Source organism: Apodemus sylvaticus, chromosome 2, assembly GCF_947179515.1.
Source record: "Apodemus sylvaticus chromosome 2, mApoSyl1.1, whole genome shotgun sequence".
In the NCBI taxonomy this organism is placed as follows: domain Eukaryota; kingdom Metazoa; phylum Chordata; class Mammalia; order Rodentia; family Muridae; genus Apodemus; species Apodemus sylvaticus.
In genome coordinates this window covers 12,147,327-12,175,297 of record NC_067473.1, presented here as the reverse complement: position 1 = coordinate 12,175,297, position 27,971 = coordinate 12,147,327, and the positions used below count along the sequence as shown (strand labels likewise).

The 27,971-nt window shown below is 36.3% G+C and overlaps 1 protein-coding gene and 1 pseudogene across 1 annotated transcript in view; one reads left to right on the top strand and one right to left on the bottom strand.

The window, feature by feature from the left end:
* The window catches only part of Sema3c (semaphorin 3C), a 155,894-nt gene that overhangs the window by 83,975 nt on the left and 43,948 nt on the right, over positions 1-27,971 (top strand). Inside the window, exons 5-11 of the mRNA XM_052173113.1 lie at positions 1,419-1,538; positions 8,930-9,020; positions 10,804-10,923; positions 14,560-14,702; positions 15,849-15,963; positions 17,615-17,684; positions 21,899-22,043. Of these exons, the coding sequence (XP_052029073.1) occupies positions 1,419-1,538; positions 8,930-9,020; positions 10,804-10,923; positions 14,560-14,702; positions 15,849-15,963; positions 17,615-17,684; positions 21,899-22,043 (804 nt within the window). The remainder of the gene's footprint in view (positions 1-1,418; positions 1,539-8,929; positions 9,021-10,803; positions 10,924-14,559; positions 14,703-15,848; positions 15,964-17,614; positions 17,685-21,898; positions 22,044-27,971) is intronic.
* LOC127679625 (uncharacterized) lies at positions 27,439-27,577 on the bottom strand (annotated as a pseudogene).

Sequence of the window (27,971 nt, the reverse complement as noted above, 5' to 3'; positions counted from 1 at the left end):
CTCAGTGGGCCCATGCCCAGGCATCCCTTCCCCCCATCCCCGCCCCGAGGGACCAGACACACACAGACATGGTATAGAATAGAGTTTATTTAAGGCAGAGGATGGGAGTTAATGGAGTAGTGGAGGCATAGAAAGTCAGAGAGAGGGAGAGAGTAGAGACGTGGAGGCCGCCATGACCACATGGAGAGAGGGGAAAGGGAAGGAGAGCCCAAGAGGGGCAAGAGGAGTAAGAGAGATGAAGAGAAGCAACAAGAATAAGAAAAAGAGGAGGAGCCTAGCACTCTCTTTTATAGGCCAGGCCTACCTGGTTGTTGCCAGGCAACTGTGGGGCAGGGATTACCTGGCTGTTGCCAGGTAATTGTGGGGTGGAGCTTAGACAGAATCCTAGCACTGTATGCCTTCATTTCTCAACTTGATCACATAAAAGAATGAGTTGGTAAAGCATGAAACCTTACATAGGTTCAGCTTAGCTGACAGATGAGCTGTTAAAGCATTTAGCATGCAAGCAACAAGTGTGAAGACCAGGGTTCAAGTCCAGAGTACCCTTGTAAATGCTGTGCTGGGTGGACTTAGTGGCCCAGCCACCTGCCATTCCAGTGTGCAGATGGTGACCCCAAATGTTAAACTGTCTGATCAGTTTATCCATATCAGTAAATTCTGGATTCAACTCAGAGGCTTCTGTGAATATGTTGATGAGTGATTGAGAAAGACTCCTGACATCAATATTAAATCTCCATACACAAGCACACATACGTGATTGTGCATAAACACAACCACCTGCGCATACATATATGATGCAACCTCATACAGCATATGAAGCATTACAGTAAAAAAATGAATTATTTTTATTGATACTGCTTTTTCACAAGATAGATGAATGAAATAAGCCAGGCTGTTCTCTTACTGTGTTTTTGAAGATGTCTCCTAACGATAGCATTGAAAAGGTAGAAAATGTGCAGATTAAAGTTAGATTCCTTAACATGTTGTGGAGAATAATGAGAGCATTTTCACATAAAGTCTTCTAATTAGGAAAGATGAACTAGAAACAGCGAAGGTTGTATGGATACTCGCCTTGTCCACCTGTGCTCTGTACACGTAGAAGGCTCTGTCCGCTCTATTGACTGAAATTGCCTGGAGTTCTGACATCTCCAGCACACGTTTGGTTAATCTCAGCTGAGATTCTGTAATGATGTTGCAGCCAGCTACTAGCAGCTGGATTTTCCCATTGCCAAATTCCAACATCTGATTTCTTATTCTGTAAGTTAGATGGGTGTTTCCAGATTGCCTCTACAAGTTGTACACAGTTTCTTCAGGATTCAGATAACAGCAGAGGTCATCTTCCACATTGAATCTCAGGTTAGCAGAGTGCTGTAGACAGTAGGAAGCTGTGGCCTTGCTAAATGCCTTTCTTTTGCTAGCACGGCTGCGGGAATTTCGTCCGGGTTATTCAGACCTTCAACCGTACTCACCTGTATGTCTGTGGGAGTGGAGCGTTCAGCCCAGTGTGCACCTACCTGAACCGGGGAAGGAGGTCCGAGGTAAGCCTCAGTTCCGCTTGTCAGTTTAGGTGATATTGCCAGAAACTTAATGGCATTTTAGAGTTAACGATTTGGGACTACCAAAGAGAGCAAAATAGTTTCATATTTTCAAACACACGACTATAATTAATTTTGATGTTGTCTGTCAAAGCAAGCTAAATTGTGCTCACTGAGCTTTCAAGTTAAATGTTTTACTTGTTTCTAAACATGCAAGCTTTAAAATAAAGGAAATCTGTAATTTCTTATTGTATAAAGTATTAAACTAAGAAGCAAGAAAATACCATGCTTATTCTGACTTCTCTAAATATATGGTCTTTTAACTTATATTTTACTTTCAGTACACCCTTACGGATACTTTGGGATGTGTTTGAAACAGTACATTACATGTTTTGTTGGAAAATAACTTTCTAAATTGGTAAACCATGCTTTCATTTAAAACTAACATTAGCCTGTGTTCATTCATTCTCACCTTACACTTTTATTTCTTAAGGTGATATGAGTTATTATGGTATGGTGTTTGCTGACTACTAGTCAAACAGTCAGTTAATGTATAGTCAAACAGAAGGCTGGCTGCATTTGAACTGTGCTATCAAAGGCTGGGTTTGTTTGCCTAGTACAGCTGCTGACTGTAGAAGCCATGCAGAAAACCTGCGGAGGCTTCCCCAGTTTTGATTCTTTATTTCTGCTAACACGGTTATTTTAGAATCTGAATTACTTAAAATAATATTTAGTTTGTTATTTAACTTAAATTGAGAAAGTCCAGTTCCTAAGTCATGTCTTAATTGGCTTTTAAAGATCAGAATTGTGGGTATGAAACTCCAGATATAACTATTCTTTTTGAAGTTTTGAAGTTATTTTTTTCTAGGTAAGTAGCAATGTTCTTTACTGTTAATGTAGGTAGACAATGGTTCCTTTTTATTCCATTTTATTTAATTTATATATGCACATATGCAGTAGATGAATAAAAATTATATGGTCTTACCATTTTTTCTCCATTTAATCTGATTTGCATTCCTTTCGTTAAAGTTATCTCTGTTCTGTGACTTCTCAGGTTTCTCCTCCTCTAACTGTAGAAGTTTCTCAAGCATATATCTTCTCCTAAAAACTTTTATTCCAGTTCTCTAAGACCTTGTCAAACATTGTAAATGGAACTCTTCTTCCATACAATAACAAAACCTGATGAGTGGCCATGTTGATGCTCGCCTGCTCTTTTTGTCATTGACTCCATAGATAATTAATGTCAGCAATTGTGAGCCTCTAGGGTTGCTCATTTGATCATTTGCTATGCCTTCTCAGGACCTTTGTGCTTCTATATGAATTTTAAGTGTGTTTTTCCTAATTCTGAAAAATTCAACGTTGAAATTTTGATTTTGTTGAATGTGCAGACCACTATCAGATATAAAGTCATTTAAGCAATGTTAATTTTGTGGATTGGTAAGCACAGGAGGTCTTTCCGTTTTCTAGAGTTTTTGTAAAATTCTCTCTTCAGTCTCCTAGTATTCACTGCAGAGGTGTTCACCTCCATGGTTAAGCATATCCACTAGGTAGGTTGTAAGCTTTTGTGAATGGGATATTTTTCCTAATTTCTTTCTTAGAAAATTTGCTGTATAGAAAAAAATGCTATTGAGAACATGATGAAAATGGCATTCTACTCGCTGCTGCTAGGAGTGTAAAACTGCATAGCTTAGGGTCAATATGGGGGTTTCTCAAAAGATTTAAGTAGCACCAATCTAACCCAGCTATTCTACTTCTGAGAACATGCAGAGGGTGCTGCCTTGCTTTCTTTTCTGTTGGTGTGATAAAATACCCTACTCTGCCAAATGAAGCTTAATAGAGAAAGAGTTTAGTTAGCCCATAGTTCCAAGTCACAACGAAGTCACAGCCAGTGTATCTTGAAACAGCTAGTCACAGAAAGTTTGAAGCCAAAGATGAGAAAAAACTACTCCATATTTTATCTCACAGGCACATCACAGAGTTTAACTTTCTGTGTGAGGGGGCAGTGGCATGTGGGTGGTGATGGAATATCTGGGATATAAAAACAAAGGGGGAAGAGAATGCTCACTGTGTGCACAGGTTCAGGTGGATGGAGTCAAGGGAGGATTGACAAGGTGTGTGTGGAAGTGCCTTAGAGAAGCTAACTCAAAAGTTATTAAAATGCAAAGTATGGACTCAAATATTTCAAAGTCAAGAGCACAAATACTAAGAAAAGAAGAAGGATTACTGATAAACCAGGCAAGAATAGTGCTGAATTCTTAGAAATAAGTGAAGAGTCTTCTTTCTTCTTGAGGTAGATAATTAATATTTCACGACATTTTCCCAGGGTTGACTTTAACTAGACTGTAATCAGGATCGTGTAGAGAAGATGATGCTGTGTGATGGAGGAGCGAACCACTAGAGAACACCCAGTCTATTTTATCACAACCTCCTCTGCCAACACTGCCTTATCTAGGGAAATCTGCTCCTGGCTCTAGGACCACAAGCAAGATTATTCAATTTTCCTGCTTTATTTCATGTTTATAATTATTTTCTTCATAAAGCAGATGTGTTAGGTGTCAGGAGGCTGAATTTGCATTCTGTTTTTATCTTTACTTAGCTATAATTGCCTTGGGATAACTTCCAGTACATCAGACTTCATCTAGCAAAAACAAATATTTTCTTCAAGTAAACAAAACTTCTGGCTATGTATTTTCTCCTTATTTAATAAAGCAATTTCTGAATAGCCTCTAAACTCTGGTTACCATGACACAAATTCTCTTAAATTTTAATTGTTTTCACCACAACCATGACAGTCAGCAAGGGTCAAATGATTATCATCTAGTACCCAGACTTTTTAAAATTAAAATATAATTACACAATTTTCTTCATTCTCATCTTCCCGATACTTCTCTCATGTTCCCTTCTGCTACAAACTTAATTTTATGGCCTCCTTTTATTTAACTATATATATATATATATATATATATATATATATGAAATAAGTATTATATATAATATTTATTATATATATTATAAATATAACCTGTTACACAAATATTAAGTAGCAACATATTCCTTTAGGGTTTTTTAACAATTATTTCATTTATTTATATTTTAGTAGGTTGCTGATTTGTCCTGTTGATGGTGCCTTTTGCCTTAGAGGAGCTTTTCAGTTCCATGAGGTTCTATTTATCAATTTTTGATCTTAGAGACTGAGCCATTGGTGTTCTGTTCAGGAAATTTTCCCATGTGCCAATGAGTTTGAGGCTTTTTCCCACTTTCTTTTCTAATTGATTCAGTATACCTGGTTTAGGTTGAGGTTCTTGATCCGCTTGAACTTGAGCTTTGTGCAAGGTAATAAATATGGATATATTTTCATTTTTCTACATACAGACCGCCAGTTAGACCAGCACCTTTTATTGGAGATGCTTTCTTTTTTCCACTGTATGTTTTTGGATTCCTTGTCAAAGATCAAGTGTCCACAGGCGTGTGGGTTTATTTCTGGGTCTTCAAATCTATTCCATTGATTGAATACCATGTGTTTTTTTTTTTTTATTACTGTTGTTCTGTAGTGCAGTTTGAGGTCAGGGATTGTGATTTCCCCAGAACATTTTTTATTGTTGAAAATTGTTTTGGCTATCCTAGATTTTTTGGTTTTTCATGTGAGGTTGAGAATTGCTTTTTCCATGTTTGTGAAGAATTGTGTTGGAATTTTGATGAGGATTGCATTGACTCTTTAGGTTGCTTTTGGTAAAATGACAATTTTAACTATGTTAATCTTACCAATCTCTGAGAATGGAAATCGTTCCATGATCTGTGGTCTTCTTTGATTTCTTTTTTTTAAGGGATTTGAAGTTCTTGTACAGTTCTTTGACTTGCTTGGAAAGAGTTACTTACACCAAGATATTTTTATATTTGTGGCTATTGTGACGGGTGTTGTTTCCCTTGTTTCTTTCTCAGCCTGTTTATCATATGTATAAAGGAACACTACTAATTTGAGTTAATTTATATCCTGCCACTTTGCCACTTTGCTGAAGTTGTTTATCAGCTGTAGTTCTATGGTAGAAGTTTTAGAGTCTCCTTTGTATACTATCCTATCATCTATAAATAGTGATACTGTGACTTTTTCCTTTCCAATTTGTATCCTATTGATCTGTTTTTGTTGTTTAATTGCTCTAGCTAGAAGTTTGAGTACTATATTGAGTAGATGGGACAGAGTGGGCAGCCTTGTCTTGTCTCTGATTTTAGCGGGATTGTTTCTAGTTTTTCTCCATTTAATTTGATGTTAGCTGTTGGATTGCTGCAGATTGCTTCTATTATGTGTAAGTATGTACTATGAATTCTTCATGACTCTAAGACTTTTAACATGAAGGAGTGTTGTATCTCATCTAAAGATTTTTCAGCAACTAATGAGATGATCATGTGAGTTTTTCACTTGAGATTGTTTACATAGTGTATTACATTGATAGATTTTTGTATGTTGAGCCATTCCTGTGTCTATGGAATGACGCCTACTTGATCATGGTGAATGATTGTTTTGATGTGTTCCTAGATTCAGTTTTTGGGAAATTTATTGATTATATTTGCATTGATATTTATAAGTGAGATGGATCTAAAGTTCTATTTCTTTGTTGGGCCTTTGTGTGGTGTAGGTATAATAGCAACTGTGGCTTCATAGATTGAATTAAGTCGTTTTTATTTTGTTTCTATTGTATGGAATAGTTTGAGGAGTGTTAGTATTAGGTCTTCTTTGAAGGTCTGGTAGAATTCTGCACTACAATTATCAGGCACTAGGTTGATTTCTTTCTCTCTTTCTTTTTTTTTTGAGAGGTTTTTAATGGCTTCTTCTATTTCCTTAGAGGATAGGAGATTGTTTAGATAGTTCACCTGATCTTGGTTTAACATTAGTACATGGTATCTGTCCAGAAAAAAATCCATTTTATCTAGATTTTCCAGTTTTGTAGAGTATAGGCTTTTGTAGTATGTTCTGATGATGTTTTGAATTTCTTCAGTTTCTGTTCTTAGGTCTCCCTTTTCAGTTCTGATTCGTTAATTTGAATACTGTCTCTGTGCCCTTCACTTAGTTTGATTAAGGGTTTATCTGTATTGATTTTTCTCATAGAATCAACTCTAGGTTTTTTTGGGGGTTTTTTGTTGTTGTTTCTTGTTGTTGTTTTTTTTTATTCTTTACATCATTCTTTCTGTTTCTCACTGGTTGATTTCAGCCCTGAGGTTGACTATTTCCTGCCTTCTACTCTTCTTATGCGAGTTTGCTTCTTTCTGTTCTAGAGCCCTCAGGTGTGGTGTTTTTATATGGAATCTCTCCAATTTCTTTATGAAGTTGCTTAGTGCTATGCATTTTTCTTTTAACACTGCTTTCATTTAGTCCCGTGAGTTTGGGTATGGTATCTTTTCATTTTCATTGAATTCGGGGAAGTCTTTAATTTCTTTTTTTGATTTCCTTCTTGACTAGGTTATTGAGTCGAGCTGTTCAGTTTCCAATGCTATACGGGTTTTCTGTTGTTTTTGTTGTTATTGACAACCGGCCTTAGTCCTTGGTGATCTGAAAGGATGCATGTGATTATTTCAATCTTCTTGTATCTATTGAGGCTTGTTTTCTGTCTGATTATATGGTGAGTTTTGGAAAAGGTTCCATGAGGTGCTGAGAATAAGGTATATTTTCTTTCTTTTTTTTGAGGTGAAATATTCTATAGATATCTGTTAAATCCATTTGATTCATAACTTCTCTTAGTTTCACAGTGTTTATGTTTAGTTCAGTTTCGATGACTTGTCCATGGGGAGATTGGGATGTTGAAGTCTCCCACTATTATTGTGTGAGGTTCAATATGTGTTTTGAGCTTTCATAAAGTTTCTTTTAGGAATGTTTGTGGCTTTGCATTTGCAGGATAGATGTTCAGAATCGAGACTTCCTCTTAGTTTATATTTCCTTTGATGAATTCCCCATCTCATTTGATAACTTTTGGTTAGAAATCTATTTTATTACATATTAGAATGACAATTCCAGCTTGTTTCTTTGCACCATTTGCTTGGAAGACTTTTTTTCTAGCCTGTTACACTGGGGAAGTGTCTGTCTTTATTACTGAGCTGTGTTTCTTATTTGCAGCAGAATGCTGGATACTGTTTGTGTATCTGGTCTGTTAGCCTGTGTCTTTTTATTGGGGAATTGAGTCCAGTGATGTTGAGAGATACTAAAAACAGATGATTATTAGTTCTGTTATTTTTGTTGCTGGAAGTGAATTATGTGTGTATGATTGTCTTCTTTTGGGCTTATTGTGCATTGTATAGTTTCTTGTTTTTCTTGGATGTAGTTACCCTCCTTGTGTTAGATATTTCTTTCCAGTAACCTCTGTAGGGCTGTATCAGTACAAAGATATTTTTTAAATTTGCTGGGTATAGCATCCTGGCTGGCATTTGTGTTCTCTTAGGGTATGGATGACATCTATCCATTATATTCTGACTTTTAGATTCTCTGTTAAGAAGTCTGGCATAATTCTAATAAGTCTGCCTTCATATGTTACTTAGCTTTTCATATTCTTTCTTTGTTCTGTGCATTTTTTTGATTGTTATGTGACTAGAAGATTTTCTTGTGGCCCAATCTATTTGGTGTTCTGTGGGTTTCTTGTACATTTATAACAATCTCTTTCTTTAGGTCAGGGAAGTTTTATTCTCTTGTTTTGTTGAGGGAGACAAACAGGCTATAGGGGGTGGAAGAGTATGAGGGCCACTGATTTGGCCTGGGTAGAAATGTGGCCCTGAAGGAAAGTGGAACTCGACAGGATGGGTAGGTCCTGGGTCAGATGGGCTCTGTGTCCAAGCTGGCATGGGTATTGGGATGAGATTCTCACCTATGTCTTTAGTTACTGCAGATCCGCTGAGAGGCATGCAGGCTGTAGGGTACGGAGGGTGTCTGGCTGATGGTCCAGCCTGGGTGGGAAAGCAGATCTTAAGGGAGCTTTGGTTTTAAAATATCTTATTTTGGAGACAATATAATCATTGCTTAGATTGCTTCATTGTTGTTGCTTTTCTTCCTTTCGATAGGGTTCCAAAATTAATCCAACTATCTATATAATGATTTTACATTTTCAAGATAGGCTTAGTGATGTTGATTTCAGAAATATTTGGATCAGTTCTTGGGACTGCAAAGTGTAATGAGAGTTAGTCCTGCTGATATTAGGACATAATAATTTACAAATGGAATGCTTCATTCAGGGCAATTAAGTCTTAATATAGCACATTGGAAACACACAGGTAGAAAAAATGTTTTGAAGATGGTTTATTATATTTGATAACAGTCATTTGAAGTAAATTAATCATAATTATGTTCCATTTTCCTTATTGTACTGTTTTAACTGTGTAATTAGTATTATAATCTGATACATTTTTCTACTACAAAGGACCAAGTCTTCATGATCGACTCTAAGTGTGAATCTGGAAAAGGACGATGCTCTTTCAACCCCAATGTGAACACCGTGTCTGTTATGATCAGTAAGTATGAAAGTGGGAAAAGGGATTAAAGAATAAAGAATACATAACTTATAAATTAGTTCATATGTTTGAAATATTTTTGATGTACATGAGAAGATCATGAATTGGTGTGTATTTATCTGCCTTTTCAAAGGTTTGATCCATAAAATTGCATCTTGTTCTTTGTGTGAATCTGTCAATGTACTCTAAAGGTTTGCTATGACCACTTGATTGAAATCAAAAAATAATACAGATGTTTCAAATAAGTCTATCCGTTAAATGCCCAGCAATGTTATGAATTATAATAACCCTGTTTTTTACAATACACAAAGCATCTACTCTCTCAAGTCTAATGGTCTTTTACTATTTAGAGTATTTATTATAAAAAATATATACATATATGTATATATGTCTATTTATATCTATATAGATATGAGTATACATATACATGTGTCTAATGATATGTTTATCATTAGAATATGTATATATATCACATAGAGAGAGAGATACTCAGTTTAAAGATTCATTTGAATTTTTATCTATATAAAAGATGAAAACTCTTAAAATTCTTCCCAAACTGTTTAAGCATTTTCATTAATAAAAAACGAAGCAGGATTTTTACTGTCTGCTATAAGAAGCACTGAAAACATGGAGAAAGACATGAAGTCAGTTTGACATGCAGGCTTTTGTAAGGTTTTTCATATAATTGATAGTGTTGTGTTTGAAAGCTGTAAACCAACCACTAAGTTTCATTCCCTTCCCTCTTGTGTAAGTATATTTAACCAAGAGCTGTGCTCATCAATATTATTGAACAGTGGAGATTTACAATCCATGCTTTTATGACTAATGAGCTGTAACAAAATGGGAAATGATTATGTGTTATATTGACTTAATAGCCAAATCTGTATACACAACCAATATTCAAACAAATGCTTAAACAACTGAAGTATTCAAAAATGCTTGATTCTTATCTTCGTTGTCAATCTTTAAAATGCCATTATGGGTTTTCGTTCCTCCTGGGAAGAAGAAATGGATATCAAAATGCCTCTCATGTTAGGTCTTTAACTGATAGGGGCTCTAGTTCAAAACCTGATGAGCTCATTTTAGAAACATTTCTTCCTGAAGCCTGTCCAATCCAACAGGTATCACTGAGAATGTCTCAAATGTCACAGTCCTGAGAGCAATCTAGAGCAGAGCACAGAAGCAGGTCAGGTCAATGGACAAAACATTAGGGCTTGACACTTGCTCCAAATGTTGTCCAGCTGTTTAGTACTACAGGGCTACTACATTTCTTCTTACCAAGTCAATGTTTACAGCTCCATACTTAAGATAAAAATTTAAATAATTTATCTTTAAATGATTAGTTTTCTCATCAATATTGTTTTTTACAATATTATTGTACTTTCTTTGTCATCAGGTAATAAAAGTATTATGGCCATCTTTTATGTAAAATCTTAAGTTTAACATGTGATGAGTACTATTGTAATTGTAACTCATTTCTGATAATTTATGAATAAAAATGTAAGACTCAGTTTGTTGAATGACATAGCCATACCTACCAAGCTTGTTCCTTATTGAAAAAATTAGAACAAGTTGTACTTGGGTTTTCTCTAACCATAAAGAATCATCACAATGAGAGCATAATAAACTGAGTGTTTTTGTAAACTGTAGGCAACAGAAACTAATTGATGGCTGCAAACCTCTACTGATGATTGGGACAATGTTTTTTGCAAAAGCTCCTTGAGCACTAAAGTGAGTTCAAAATGCATGAGAATTTCTATGACAACTTTTCCTTTTTTCATAGATGAGGAACTCTTCTCAGGCATGTATATAGATTTCATGGGAACAGATGCTGCTATTTTCCGAAGTTTAACTAAGAGGAATGCAGTTCGGACTGATCAACACAATTCAAAATGGCTGAGTGGTAAAGAAACATTCACTGCATTTTCCCCTTTGATATCATGCTTTAAACTAATATTTAATTCTATGTTGGTAATAGGAAAAGTAGTTCAAAACTAAAATATCAGGCTTTTACATGAGTAGTAGTAATATGTCTCTCTTTTTGTGTTTTTTTTAATCAGATATTTGCATTATTTACATTTCAAATATTTTCCCCTTTCCTCATTTCCCCTCTGAAAACCCCCCATCTCTTTCCCCCTGCCCCTGCTCACCAACCCACTCACACCTACTTTCCTGACCTAGTATTCCCCAACACTGGGGCTTCAAGCCTTCACAAGGCCAATGGCCTCTCCTCTCATTGTTGTTGGAAAAGGCCATCCTCTGCTACATATGCAGCTGGAGCCATGGGTTCCTCCATGTATACTCTGTGGTTGGTGGTTTAGTCCATGGTGGCTCCGGGGGTACTTGTTTCATATTGCTGTTTTTCCTATGGGGCTGCAAACCCCTTCAGTTCCTTGGGTCCTTTCTCTAGCTCCTCCGTTGGGTACCCTGTGCTCAGTCCATTGGTTGGCTGTGAGCATCAACTTCTGTATTTGTCAGGCACTGGCAGAGCCTCTTAGGAGACAGCTATATTACTCTTCTGTCAGTGTCTGGTTTTGGTAACTGTATATGGGAAGGATCCCCAGGTGGGGCAGTCTCTAAATGGCCTTCCCTTCACTCTGTGCTCCACACGTTGTCTTTGCATCTCTTCCCATGAGAATTTTGATGGCCCTTCTGAGAAGGACTGAAATATCCACACTTTGGTCTTCCTTCTTCTTAAGCTTCATGTGGTCTGTGAATTGTATCTTGGGTATTCCGAGCTTTTGGAGTAATATCCACTTATCAGTGAGTGCATACCATATGTGTTCTTTTGTGATTGGCTTACCTCACTCAGGATATTTTATACTTCTATCCATTTACCTAAGAATTTCATGAATTCATTGTTTTTAATTGCTGAGTAGTATCCCATTGTGTACATATACCACATTTTCTGTATCCATTCCTCCATTGAGGGACATCTGGGTTCTTTTCAGCTCCTGGTTATTATAAATGAAGCTTCTATGAACTAGTGGAGCAAGTAAAATTGCAAAGCTTCTGTAAGGCAAAAGACACTGCCAATACAAAATGGCAACCAACAGATTGGGAAAATATCTTTACCAATCCTACATCTGACAGAAGGCTAATATCAGATATATACAAAGAACTCATGAAGTTAGACTCCAGAGAAACAAAATAACCCTATTAAAAAGAGGAAAAAAAAACAGGCTACAGAGCTAAACAAAGAATTCTCAACTGAGGAATACCAAATAGCTGAGAAGCACCTAAAGAAATGTTCAACATCCTTAATCACCAGGGAAATACAAATCAAAACATCCCGGAAATTCCACCTCACACCAGTCAGAATGGCTAAGATAAAAAACTCAGGGAACAGCAGATGCTGGCGAGGATGTGGAAAAAGAGGAACACTCCTCCATTGCTGGTTGGATTGCAAGCTTCTAAAACCACTCTGGAAATAAGTTTGGCAGTTCCTCAGAAAACTGGACATAGTACTACCTGAGCGATACTTATACTTCTATACTCCATGTGTCAAATATATAAGATAAATAAATAGCCATCATTCTTATTCAAATTGATTTATTTATAAATGATACAATAGTCATGGTCTTAGGTAAATACAAATGTCAGTTATAGCCATCATGAATACTGGCTTTAGTTCTCTTAATTGCTTTTATACATTCATAATTCTAAATCAAAGATGTTTTTTCTAAATTCATGCCTTAAGATATAATAAATGGATCACATTTGATCCATTTAGCTTGTTTACACTAAGAATCTATAATGATATAGAATTACTTATTAATTTTTATTTTTATGTGTTCATTTTACATTCTATTATCAGCTACCCTCTCTTCCTGGTAACCTGTCACACAGATCCTCACCTCTGTTATGACTTCCTCTTCTCTTCTGAGAAGAGGGAACTTCTTCTGGTTTGTTTCCTGTTGTCATGTCATCTATTGTCCTGTCCCATCCCCTGTCATCATGCCCACACCCCACCACCCTAGTACCTGAAGTCAGTGAAGGACTAGGTGCATCCTCTCCCCAAGAGGCCAGACAAGGTGTCCCAGCTAGAGGAACGGGATGCATAGTCAGGCAACAGAATCAGCCAGCACCTACACCATGTGTTGGGAGACGCCATGAAGACCAACCTGTATATCTGGTACATATGTGAAGGGTACAGGAAGCACTAGGTCCAGCCCTGGCTCGTTTTGGTTGGTGATTCACTCTCTGAGAGCCCCCAAGGGTCCAGGTTGTTTGACTCTGTTGTGGATTCCCTATTCACTTTCTGTTACATGTTACTTTTTTTTTTTTAAAAAAAAAGACCAATATAAAATAGAAATTAAAGGTATAATGATTTTTCGATAATACTTGTTTAGTTGTTTCAAATTCTCAGGCTCACTAAGAATTCACACCCTGAAAGGAGAATAATTTGATTTTTTCTGTAAGATTACAATCAGTCTCTGTCATGTAGAGGGGGAAGAAACCACTGAGTACTTGCCATGCTACCCCCAGGAAATCTGCAAGCTCACTCAGAATTGCCTATTTAGTTAATGATGCCATTTAGCATGAATCACCATAATTAAGCTTTCTGTTTCACCGATAGGGCAACATATGAAAGCACTGATTGTCATTTTACTTCTTCAAATCATTCTGCCAGTGTATCTAGAAATAGAATATTCTAAAACAGTTGTTTTGCTCCTGAAAGAAGGAAAGCTTCTATGTCTGCACTAACCATATTTTTCCCCCTTAGGAAGTTTACTCTTCATTTGTTTGCTGTCTTTTAAGGAAAAATAGTGTTATGTTTCTCCTGCCCCATCGCTACCATGGCCTCCTCTTTCCCCTGCTCCCCCTCCTCCTCCTCTTTCCCATTTGATTAAAGTTATATCTTGTTTCCCTTAATTGAAAATAGACTTTTTTTGCATAATATATCCTGTTTACAGTTTTTCCTCCCCCAATTCCTCCAGTTCCTCTCCATCCAGAGCCACACCCTTTTTATCTCTTACAAAGAGGCACTGAAGTCATATTAATAAAATAAAATATTATAAGATAAAATAAAAAACAAATGAATTCAAATAAGACAAAACAACTAATCATGAAAAAGAGCCAAAGAAAAGCACAAAAACCTCATGAAGACACAGACACAAACACATTTACATATACAGAAGTCCCATAAAATCATGAAATAAGAAGTGTACATACACAATGACCTATAAGGTAAAACTAACACAAAAGCCAAACAATTCCCTGACCTAACATTAGGGGACAGAGGCCTTCCAAAAATCCCATTGATTTTTTTGGGGGGTGTGGCCATCTACTGCTAGGCACAGGACCTGCCTTTAAGAGTGGTTTGCTTCTCCAGCAAGACTCCTTTGAAGAAAACAAACATCTGTCAAACTAGAGCTCTAGTTTTCCATGTTTGATACTCTCAATGAGATATGTTGATACTACTTCTTTCAATCTTTACCTAATTACTGCTGGGAAAGAAATGAGTCTGTGTTTATTTCAAGGAATCATATGTGGTTTTATTTATCATGAAAACGTCATCTTTGTATCTCTTTTCCAGAACCTATGTTTGTGGACGCACATGTGATCCCAGATGGCACTGATCCAAATGATGCTAAAGTCTATTTCTTCTTCAAAGAAAGACTGACTGACAACAATAGAAGCACAAAACAGATTCATTCCATGATTGCAAGAATATGCCCTGTGAGTGAGCTGGAATGTCTGTTTAAAGAAAGAATTTAAATGATGCAATATGCTACCAATATTCATGTGTGATTTTATTACTTACTGTTATCAATGAATAAACTATACAAAGAAGATTTTTAGTATACCATGCATGGTACAGTTTATGTGAGGCAATTATACCACATCTCAGTAAAATTATTTAGGGAAGTATTTTGATTATTGTTCTAAACATAAAACTAATTTTGCCTAGATTTTTTTAACTTCATACTGTATTGCATTCAAATGAATGGGAAATTACATATTACCAAAGGAAACAAAATAATTCTTGTAAATGAAAGACACTTGGATCTCAGTAAAACATAATTATGGTAGAGCTGGAAATACCAGTGGAAAATTTAAAAATACAATTCTCCTCTTAAAGAGCAAAGCATCTGCATGTGAGCAGAACATAGAAAAACATTGTTAAAATTCATGATTTAATCTTCTGTAGGCTTATTATAAACTTTATTGGCTTATTTATGACAATTTGTCAGATGTAGTTATTGAAGTGTCCAATTTCTACTTATCTTTAAACTGCAATATTCTGTGGCCTAGAACATAACTGTTTCTCAATATTTGCATCAAAATATCAAAGTTAGCAGAAATGAAAAGCCATTGGAAACAGTTGAGGACAAGACTCATCAGTAGACTATATGAAAGAGCAAACCCAATGCTCTGTGTGTTGGCCAAGAAAATGTATATAATATACCACCCACTCAGAAATACTAAGAACTGAGTAAAAATAGTGAGAGAACAGTGGTAAAATAGATCTAGAGCCATGTGATATGGGATATACCCATTCTCCTGAATTTAGTAAGCTCCAAAAGCTAAGCATATTTTCATATATATTTAAGAGAATGAATACTTGCTTTGGCAAGACGCAAATATTTATTTATCACCTATGAGAATTTATGTCACATACTGTAAAACTTGAGTCATGTACTTGTATCTCTACAGAGTCCATTTCTTGTTGGCATTGTACCATAAGATTATAGATCCTAGTCTTTCTGTATGACGACTGCCTTTTCTAATCTTTGGATTACAATATATCGTGAATTTAAGTTGAAAATTTAATACACGATTGTATCCCCAGTCATCTGAATTGTGTTTATGAAATGCTTTCAGAATGACACTGGAGGACAACGTAGTCTTGTCAACAAGTGGACCACATTCTTAAAGGCAAGACTTGTATGCTCAGTCACAGATGAAGATGGCCCAGAGACACATTTTGATGAACTAGGTAGGTGGATGTAAGAATGAGCATTGTTTCTGAGAAGGACTTTATGAGCATCAAGTGCCTTAAAGAAGTCACAGAGAGGATGCATCTTCCTTGGATATTTATAGTATAAAAGGTGTTCCACTTTGAATGGAGAACCACACACAGCTCAGCAGTTCCTTTAAGTATTTTAGTAATCTCTTTCAGCATTGAGTGTACTGTTGAATCCTTACATATGAATGAGTATAGGGTAGAAGAACTTGTATAATTTATATATAAGTAGGATGTGTACTTCTTTATAAATGAACTAATATATATATTTTTAATACTCAGATATAAATTTGAATATTTTAAAATCAGATTATTTTATAATATCTTCATTTAAATTCTTATGTGCTTTAAGTCAATTTATATAAGGGCATACATATATATTTATATAACTACTGCATTTAGGATAATATTTGGAGTTTAAGGAAAATGTTCAATTATAAATTACAAGAATTATGCTCCCAACTAAATTCTTCTTGGTGATTCAGACTAAGTATTTCTCCTATGACAGAAGGCTTATGATTTCTTTTTTAAGTTTTAATTATTTATTATTTATATGAGTACATGGTTGCTGTCTTCAGACACACCAGAAGAGAACATCAGATTCCATTACAGATGAGCCACCATGTGGTTGCTAGGAATTGAACTTAGGACCTCTGGGAGAGCAGTCACTGCTCTTTACTGCTAAGCCATCTCTCCAGCCCAGGCTTATGATTTCTACATCAAGTAAAGATTAATAGTATAGCTATGAATAGATTTCTGCATTTAATATTTCTTATTATATGTCATAACATTGTGGTAATTAAGGTTCATTTAGAGACAACTCTTTTTAAACATTGTCTCTTAAAATGTATAATGTAGTCATTTACAGATTTTGATTCATATGAGTTGAACTATAAATATATATTACAAAATACAAAGAGTTATAAACCCGAAGGAGACTGTTGTTCACCTTAAAAGGCATTTTTATCAAATAGTATTTGTTTCTTCAGGAGTCAAATTTCATGTTTTAACTTATTATATTATAAATACTTATGTCTCTACCCTATAATATCCATTGAAGTCTTGTTAGAGGCATTGTTATAGGTAAGGTATTCCTAAAATTTTTGATCATAAGCCTAAACAATTTTTTATTTCTTATGAAGGAGGGGCCTTAAGAAAATGATTATCTTCAGCATTGCCACTTTAAATCATAGGTTGAAAGGAAATTGACAGTTTCATTATTTTAAAACTCAAACTAGTATGTCATTAGTAAAGGACTTTGAGAAAGCACAGAAACAAGCAACAGGAGAACATCGTGCCATTCCTACCATAGACACTGTGCTCTCTCTTCTGCCTTGCAGAACAAGGTTTTCAAATGTCTAGTCCCCATTATCTACCACTTAGCAGTTATACGTCATCATCTCAATAGAGATATAGTCTACATAAATGCCTCCAAGGACAGGCTAACATCATATTTACATTACCAGGCATGTATCATCACATTATACCAAATTGTATTGATTTTCATGAATAGCTAGCTTTCTGAGGACTATTTTTCATGGTCGAAATTAGTGTCTTGAGGTAATCAAAAATAAGTAGTTAAAATTTTGGAAACTTTAAAAGAATGTCCTTTTCCTTTGTATAGAGGATGTCTTTCTGCTGGAAACTGACAATCCAAGGACAACACTTCTGTACGGCATCTTCACCACATCAAGGTAATTACTGAGTAGTTACAGAACTTTTCAGTCAAACAATTCCTTTTTTATATTTTTATTTTTGCCAGATTACCAAAATACATTTGATCTTGATGAATTGTTCCAAAAACATTTGCAAAGAGTTTTAAAAATAATTACATGTTGTTCTCTAGAAAAAAATTAAACTATGAATTAAATTGTAGAAGTAAAATGTTTGAAGTAAAATGCTTAAATAACAGAAGTAAAGACTAAGATTTTTAATAAAAGCTATAAAATCTTACGTTTTGGTTATGATGGCTATATTTTATTTCCTGAATTTTGTCAGTGGTAGCACAAGTATACACATTCAACTCATAAAAGTGTGTATATTTAATTATTTAAATTTTATAATAAATATTCATTAGGAAAACTAAACAATTTTGAATTTGCATCTAAATAACTTTCACTTCTTCACTAATCTACAGCATTTATTATAAGAATCTAACAAAAACTAAACTGGTTCTATTATTCTGCAATATGATTAAAGTTTTGTATTTAAAAATTGATTTGATAGGAGTCCAATGGCAACTTTATTACGTTTTGCAGTGCCTTTCTCATATACCCAAAATTTCATACGTACATCTCAGTAGATTAATTTTGTACTAGGGTGTTAGTATGAATTCAGCCACAAACTCCAGACATGTCTATTGAGCCACTAGTCCTTTGTATGCATTGGTTCCTTTTTAGTTAATAGAAAACTTCATAGTAGTCATTGAAAGCATTCTTTTATAAGTGAATTTTAAACGTGGCAACAGGCTGAGGAGATACCTCAGTGAGAAAGAGATCTTGCTGTCCATGAGACCCTGACACCTAAGGAAGCACCAATCATGACATCACAGGTTTGACCCTGGAGGTGATTGGGGTGTAGAGAGAGAGGTAGGTCCTGGGGAGCTTGCTGGTTAACTAGTTTTACCAAAGTAGCAAGGCTCAGGTTCATCAAGCGGCCCTAGATTGAAGGACTGGAGTAAGGCTGGCAATGATAGGGGAAGCTACCTGTTGCCCTCCCCTGACTTTCGCCTGCACACATACAGTTGCACACACCTGTACATAATATGTTTAGACATATGCACATGTACACTTGCTCATACACCACACATGAAAGAGATTAAAAAGGAGCATCAAATGTGGTGGTGCAATTGTGAACTATGAGCTTTACAAAATCAGAGAGTTGACAAGACTACTGATGAACAATCACTTATGTGTGCCCTGCAAGAAATCTGAGCAGACATCCTAGACAGTGTGCTCAGCTTCCGTTCCAGCACACGAGTAGTCCCACACCACTCGTAAAGAACTTAGCAGCAAAATTAACACATTTTCAATAAAATATTGATTATATTAAAATATGTTCTGCTTTTATATTTGTCAGAAGCATGATTTTCAATTATTCTGACCTAATGATTATGGAAACCATTCTTAATTGTTGTCCACTATTATTTTGATACAACCTTGGATTCCAACCATGCTGTTAAAACGGGATGGAAGGATTTCCCTATTTGCGAGATCTAGGTTTTAAGGCCAGAACAAAATGGGAATATATTTCCATGATTTTCTGAGGAAGTTAAAATGTAAGGTACATAATGTTCAAAGAAAAGCACATTTATAAAACTCTAGTTATAAGAAATGTATTTATTTTTGTTCAGTTTTTGTTTCCATGTCAGCCCTAGAATAAAAGTTCAGTTATAATACCATAAAATTTCAGCTATAGCAACACAATGCTGGTTTCTATTCATCACTAATACATTCACTCAGATATAGAGGTTGAATACATGCTAAGAGATCTATTTGACTTTTCTTACACATGTCTCATTAAATTGTGGTTTAGGTTTTGTTTTGATTTTTTTTCTTCTAAGTGGATTACAAGATATGCTCTAGTACCCCCAAAAATGATTTAAACAAATTTATAACTAAATATACCTTAATGAAATGGTCTTGAATCCTTTGGGGAAGCATGGGTGTGCTCACATGCCTGGCTTTGAATGCATCTTATATGTGGAAGTATTTATGAATCTGTCTCTCTCTGTCTCTCTCTCAGTCTCTCTGTCTCTCTCTTCTCTTCTCTTCTCTTCTCTTCTCTTCTCTTCTCTTCTCTTCTCTTCTCTTCTCTCTCTCTCTCTCTCTCTCTCTCTCTCTCTGTGTGTGTGTGTGTGTGCGCATGTGTAAACCAGGAGAAAATCTCAGGTGTTCTTCCTCAGGGGTCATCATCCAACTTGCTTTTTCAGACAGACTTTTAGAAGCCTGCAGCTCACCCAGACTGGGCAGATTGGGGGGTGACACCCAGTGCCCCTGTCTGCCCCTCAGTGGGGTTACTATAACACTTCACTCATCATGGTTTTTTTTCTTTCTTTCATGGGTATTGGGTATTGATCTCAGACTCTCATGCTTACAAAGTCAGTGCTTTATCAACTGAGTTCTCCCCTTGTGCCTGGATCTTTTCATGGAGTGATTAAAATTACACATACAAAGACAACATGGATTTCCCCATCTGCCAATCAGGCTATCATAGAAGAGCACAAGAGTTATGATACTGTTGTAAGAAGACATGATATTCCCTTATTAGTGGGAATTATTACAAGATAAAATCAATATTCTGTTCACAGTTTTTCCGAGTTAAAAGTCATAGTTTGTGGGTTTTTATTTTATTAAATATAGATTTTTTTTCTCACATAATATATTCTGATTATGGCTTCTTTTCCTCTCCTCCTCCCAGCTCTCCCCACATCTCTCACATCTGGATCCAGTCCCTTTCTGTCTTTCATTAGAAAAAAGACTCCTAAGAGATATTAATAAAATTTTATATAATATGATAAATTAAAAAAATAACACATCAGAAAGGGAAAGAGCAAACAGGCAGAAGGAAATATCCCAAGAGAAGACATGAGAAACAGATTCACTCACACACTTCCAAATTCTATAAAAACGTTTAATTGGAAAGCCGTACTGTATACACAAAGGAACTGTGGGGTGAATAGAGATAAGAAATATATATATATATATATATATATATATATATATATATGTAAATTAAAATTAATAAAATAAAAAAACTTAAAAATAAAAATAATAAAATATTTTCTTTTGGTTTTAAAATGGAAAATTCCTGACAATGACAGTTATGAGACAGGCGCCACCAAAGATGTCCTTGAGTCCAGTTCTTGTTGGCTATCTCCTGCTGGACATGTAGCCTACCCTTGAGAATAGTTTGTTTCCCTAGTCAGACTACCTTAGAGAAAACTAAATTTGCATTTGCAAGCAGTTATCAATTGTAGTTTACTTCCGGTTTAAAGATAGGGGTCTGTGTCTACTTCTCTTAGCTGTTTTCTTACCCGTCTAGTGCACATCCGGATGCCCATCTCTAAGTTCACATGTGCTCTGATAATATTGATTTCGAGGCTTTTGTTTCTTGATGTCCTTCTTTATTTCTGGCTCTTACACTAAGCCTCCTCTTTCACCTTCCACTGAGTTTGCTGAGCCGGGTGGTGGAGGGATCTGATGGACACATCCCTATCAGGAAAGAGTGTTACAAGCTCTTTCACCCTGTGTAATATCTGGCTGTGGGTCTCTGTTGGTTCCCATCTGCTGCAAGAGGAAAGTTCTCTGTTGCTGGCTGAGCAAGATGCTGGTCTGCTTCCCCGGCCAGAGTGCTCAAATTCACATTTTTAAATTCAATTATCACTGAGTATTTGTTACTGCTAAAATAAACTAATTAGAAATTTTATCTTTCTAATTTTTGGAAATGTTAAGAACTTTGCTCTAACTTATTATTGTTTTTTCCTGAGTTAATTAATTAAATATAGCAATGGTTTGTAATCTATGCCTTATTTCAAAATGACTGGATGTTATTAACTTTTTAAAGTATGCAAAAGTATTTAACTCTCTATGGTAATTATCAGCTTTTTATTTAAACGTTACTTATGTGTAGTATACATTATGACTGGCTTCTTTATTTATTTTGTGTGATATATGTGTGTGTGTGTGTGTGTGTGTGTGTGTGTATGAGTGCATGCATGCCACAGCACACGTGAAGGGTCAGAGGACAACATGTGGAAGGTGGCTTCCTGCTTCCACATTGGGTGTTAGCAGAATTCATATCAGGTTGTAAAACTTGGTGGCTGGTATGTTTACCACACAGTCATCTTACCATGGCAACAGTAATATGTTTTAAGAAAAATAAGAGAGTCATTTGTTTTCATTTTCAGCTCTGTTTTTAAGGGATCGGCAGTGTGTGTGTATCACTTATCTGATATACAGACTGTATTCAATGGGCCTTTTGCCCACAAGGAAGGGCCCAATCACCAGCTGATATCCTATCAAGGTAGAATTCCATATCCTCGCCCTGGAACTGTAAGTACCTATAAAATGTGCTCTCATCATACTTAGGCAAATATTACATTTACATTACTAAATATAACTGTGGTCATATGGGTATGCTCATTATAATTTTTCAGGTTTATGGTTCCAGATTAATCCTCTTTTGGTTTGCGATTTTACTAATATGCCATGTATGTTATAAAATGTGTTATGAATATGTTAAAATATCTGCTATTTTTATAAGCACTATAATTACCAACAAAATGAGATCCCAACAACTTAGTTAAATATGATAGAGATTTTTTCTAATTTTAAAGCTCTAATGTTGGAAATTTCAGTTGAAGACTAAATGTATTAACACTAGAGCTAGCACATGCACACGTGCACACATGCACGCTCACAAACACACACACTTTTCATTTCTTTTGCTGATAGTGTTTCACTGTAAGCCTTAGCCAGTGTAAATAATCGCCAAGAAGGCCAGTCTGGTCTTGTACTCACAGAGATCCACCTGCCTCTGCTCCCCAAGATCTGGAATCAAAGGCATGTGCTACCATGCAAATCCTGCTATTTGTGTGTGTGTGTGTGTGTGTGTGTGTTTTATATTTTATATTAAAATTTTCATCTGGTATAATGATGAACACAGAATACATGAAATATTAGCTTGGCAATAACTCAATTTAACTGTGTTTTCTTTAACTTATGTGTCTGCTTGAATGAACAGTAGTTAACTGAAAAAATGAGTGAGTAATTTTTTTTAAATCCTTGTCAAATGAAAAGGCACAACTTTCTAGAACCTTTGGGAATAAGGTTAAGTGAAATTTATGACTGTGAATGCTTGCGTTAAAAACTTAAAATGGAATTGGACAGATGTACCATTATTAAGGTCACTTCTTGCTTTGGCAGAGGACCCAGAACCTATGTGGTGGTTCACAATCATCTACTACTCCAGTTGCAGTGAATCTAGTGCCCTCTTTTGACCTTTGTGTGTACCAAGCATACACACGATACACATACAATCATATAGGAGAAACACTCACACATAAAATAAAATTAATAAGTACAATTATAAAAATGGGCCGGAAGCAAGGCTCAGAAGTTAAGAGCATTCGTGGCTCTTGCAGAGGACACAGGTGTATTCTCAGCACCTATATGCAGGTTCACAACCATCCATACCTCCAGTTCCAGAGTCTCAATGCCCGGCTTCTCAAGGACCAAACACACATGTGATATACATGCAGACACGCAGGCAAAAGACTGGCCAATCTCATTGAATGAATAAATCTCATAAAATATCAAATATCTCAAATAAACTACCCTGTGCTTAAAAGTCTTAGAAAAGTAAGGCCAACACAAGTTCAAAAGTTGTAGGCCTTAAAAATAAGAGAGATCATGCAGGTTTGTTCGTTGTTTGTTTGCTGTTTGCTTGTTTGTTTGTTTGAGATAGGGTTTCCTTTTTCTAGCCCTGACTCTCCTGGAACTCACTCTGTGCACCAGGCTGGCCTCCCAAGGGCCAGGATGAAAATGTGAGCCACTGCAGCCTAGCTTCATGGCAGACATTAATGAAGTGTACAAGTAAAGAACATGTAAATGCAATCAATCAAGCACACTATGGTCATGATACATGAGATTCACTGATCCATAGCTGAGCTAACAAGAAGAAAAAGGAGACTCAAAATAATAAAATGAAAGACTCCTCCACAGAAATACACATAACTGTTAAGGAATACTGTTAGATCCCAGAAATCTTGATAATCTAGAGGAACTTATAAATTATTAAACACGTATGACCTGACAGAGTAAAATCAAGAAAACACAAATAACTTTAACAAGTAACAACACACAAGGAGACTGAAGCAGCAATAAAAACTCTCCCTAAGAGGAGGACCAGATGTGTTCATTGCTCCATTCTACAAAACTTTTATGGAAGAGCTGACAAGATTACTGATCAAACTTTCATAAAATTTTAAAAAAGCAAGGAACACTTCTAAAATTATTCCACTGAAGTAGTATTCTCTTGAAGGTAAAACCACATAAAAACATAATGAAATTAATAAAAACCTATGAACTGCTCTCTCTGATGAACACAGAAACAAATATTCTTCCCCCCTTTTATTTAGTCTTCTCTAATACTACATATCTGAACCACAGTTTCACTTTCCTTCCCTCCTCCTAGTTTCCCCCTCCTCAAGTCTCTCCCAGATCCATTGCTTTTCTCTTTCCCTTCAGGATAGATCAGGTCTCAAAGAATGCCAACCTAACAAAGCATCACAAACTACAGTAAGAGCAGATCCAAACTCTCATATCAAAGCTGGATGAGTCAACCCAGTAGGAGGAGAAGGGTTCTCAGATCAGTCAGAGAAATCCCCACTTCCACCATTAGGAGTCCCACAAAACACTCAAGCTAAACAACCACAGTATGTATGCAAAGACTCTAGTCAGTTCTTTTTTATTTTTTTTATTTTTTTATTTTCTATATTCTTTGTTTACATTCCAAATGATTTCCCCTTTCCCAGTTCACCCCTATTCAGGCTCCGTGATTGCTGCCTCGGTCTCTGTGAGCCCCTGTGAGCATTGCTTAGTTGAGTCAGCGGGCATTGTTCTCATGGTGTCCTTGACCTGTCTGGCTCCTACAATCCTTCCTCCCACTCTTCCCTGTGGATATGAGTGTTCTTAATAAAACTCTTAAAAATCATACTTAAGATATGCATCTCACCAAGCTTTCTAAAGTGTTGGTTCACTTTATTTTTAAACCACAAAAGAGCATTTTTATACTGTCCAGTCTTTTGTTTCCCGAATGTTTTAAGTTATTCTATGAAGTTTTTAAATCATCCGCTAAGCTTAAAGAGACTTTATCTCCCAAAAATTAAAAAGTAAATAAAAAAACTTAAGACCGAACATTGATTTGTGTGTGTGTGTGCCTGTATATGTGTGTGTGTGTGTGTGTGTGTGTGTGTGTGTGTGTGTGTGTGTGTGTGTGTAGAAGAAATAACATTTGGTTACTTTTGAAAATTATTAGAATTGTTATTGATCCCTAGAAATACAATACTTAAAATATTATAATTATCATGTCTAGCAACTAGCTTGATTACAGAATTTGTAATTTCCATTGAAAATAGTGTCCCCTTGATGTTTATAGCTCAAAAATAACCTGGGCAGAACACTGACTACTGCTTGTAAATTGAAGAAAAACTAACAATAGATATTGTCACCTCAGGGTGCTTCACATTTGATGGCAGATCTGAAGCAAAGCTGACCTAGGAGGAGAGAAATGAGGAAAGGATGAGAAAATTTCATGGGAGTAAAACTCTCTCTTTATTTCATTCAAATTACTTCATATATTCCCAGAAGCCTCACTAATAACTTATCCAAGGGTATTTATAATTGTAAAATGATTAAAGTTTGACTTAATTAAGTTTATACTTTAATACAGGAAAGTAAGAGGTGACCGTGATCTGGTGTAGTTTCTTCAGAGTGTGAACAGATAGTACAGGAAGAACGAACTTGGAAGCTCAATAAAACTTTATGCACCCCTATCCTGCTATTTAAGTGAAAGAAATCCCCATAAAGCATAAAAAATATTGAAAAAGAGATACATTTATTAACCTGAGGCCTCCGAATCTCATGAAGAATATTCTAAGGCTGACTTGTTCCTTTCTCTCTCCCTAGAACTGATTTTGTATATTATTTGTTCTTTTTCTCTCATTTTTTGTTTTTGTTTTGTTTTGTTTTCATGACAGAGGTTCTCTGTGTAGCCCTGGCTGTCCTAGAACTCACTCTGTAGATCAGGCTGGCCTCAAACTCAGAAATCTGCCTGCCTCTATTTGTTCCTTTACTCAACTGAAGACGTCCCAGCATTAACTTGAAATCGGCCATGATGGGAGATCTTCATGCAGCTGAAGTCAGCCTCAGTTCCCACTATAGCTCTTTACCGTGTGGCACCTTAAAGTGCTTTGACATGTATACAGGGGCTTTGAGTATCACACAGAAAACCACTGTTGAAAAGCAATCATTGTGTACACTGTGGGAAGAGATCAACCCTTCTCCACAAATAAACCAAAACTAAATTAGAAAATTCTGCTAACAGTGTCATTTTTTAAAGCTCTTAAGAATAAGCATTTCCCTCTGTTGTAAAACAGTGTGGAACGGGCCAGGGATTAGTGACACACATCTGGAACAGACTCTGTGCAAAAAGGGAGTAGTCGGTGCTTAAGACATGCTTCTATAATGTGGTTTCTTACATCTGCTATTGAGACCACAACAGCTCCTTTAAATCCAGAAATTGTCAGATGAGTGGTCCCTAGGGAATCAAAGGGGCAGGGTGGAGGAATGAACCCAAAACTTCTCCTAGGGAAGTATGCTTCTCTGAAGATCTGGTCACTCCACCCTGAGTCCAGCAAAACAGCATGAAGTCAGCTTTCTAACTTGGTTGCCAGTGGCGGCCTCAGCTCAGTGCTTCCTGCTTCTGTAGCCAGAAAATCTTTAGCCAAGTGAACTCGAATGGGCCTTTTCCTCTAGGGTCAAGAATGCTGTTCCTGTCTCTGAAGTCTTCCCAACGAGGGATCAACTGTGATTGTCATTCTTCATTTCTGCACACAGTAGTCAGGTTGCTGGGTCAACCTCATAAATATATAACTTTGTTTTTAAGTAAAGGACACTGGCAGAAATCTTATACCCCCATTCTCGTGTTCCCTGTAGGTGCTTCCTTCAAAGCAGGGTGTGTAGCTGTGCTAACAAATAGCCCAACCAGCAAGCCCAAGTTAAGTGCTGGGAAGGCTGCCAATTGTGTCATAACGTTTTTCCATAAGTATCTCAAGTTTGTGGAAGAAACAAGACACCTTTGGTATGTTGCAAAGGGCATCCAGAGACTGCAGACTCTCTTGGCTGAGCTAATGCATTACATTATCCTGTTGCTGTGAGGGTAAAGCTTCTGTAGACTCTTTGTGTGACCTGTACACCCAGCTGAAGCAGAACCCAATAATGTGTTCATTTTATACTCCTCAGAAGTGCATCAGAACTGTATCCTCCTTTATCCCAAGATCCCAAGGACAGTTCCCTAAAGAGCACAGTCTTGTTGCTGTTCTAAAAGTTTCTTCACTGATCCTAGCAGTCATGTTTACCCATGATCCTAAATTTTTTCTTTTCTTTATTTTTGAGATTATAATTTAACTATATTTCTTCCTTTCCTTTACTCCCTCCAAGGCCTCCCATATACCACAACTGCTTCTTTCTTTCTTTCTTTCTTTCTTTCTTTCTTTCTTTCTTTCTTTCTTTCTTTCTTTCTTTCTTTCTTTTCTTCTTTCTTTTCTTCTTTCTTTCTTCCTTCCTTCCTTCCTTCCTTCCTTCCTTCCTTCCTTCCTTCCTTCCTTCCTTCCTTCCTTTCTTCCACTGCCTGGCTTCTTACTCTCTTTCAAATTCGTGGTCTCTTTGTTGTTGTTTCATGCTGGTTGGACTGTTTGCTAGCAAATGAAATTTATAAATTTATAGTATTTATAAATGTGTGTATACTCATAAATATTACCTGTTCAGTCCTACACTTGATCTTAGCCAAAAGGCCGAGAAGTGATACCTGTACAGTCCTGTATTGTTACTTTTATATTTATTTAGTGACGTGTGTATGGGGTGGTAGGTAGGTAGGTAGGTAGGAGGTCGGGGGTAGGTCGGTAGGCAGGTAGGTAGGTAGGTAGGTAGGTAGGTAGGTAGGAAGGTTGGGGGTAGGTAGGTAGGTAGGTAGGGGGTAGGTCAGGGGTAGGTAGGTAGGTAGGTAGGTAGGGGGTAGGTAGGTAGATATCTTCTACCAGGTAAGTCTTGGAGATGGAACTCAGGTCATAAAGTTTGGCAGCAATGCTGCTGAGCCCTCAGTGTCTCTATAAATTGATTTTGAAAATACTGACTCACTCATGTTTATGACAATTGGTCCTGAACAATGCTCTGTCATTGACATTTTATCTGTCTTCTGTC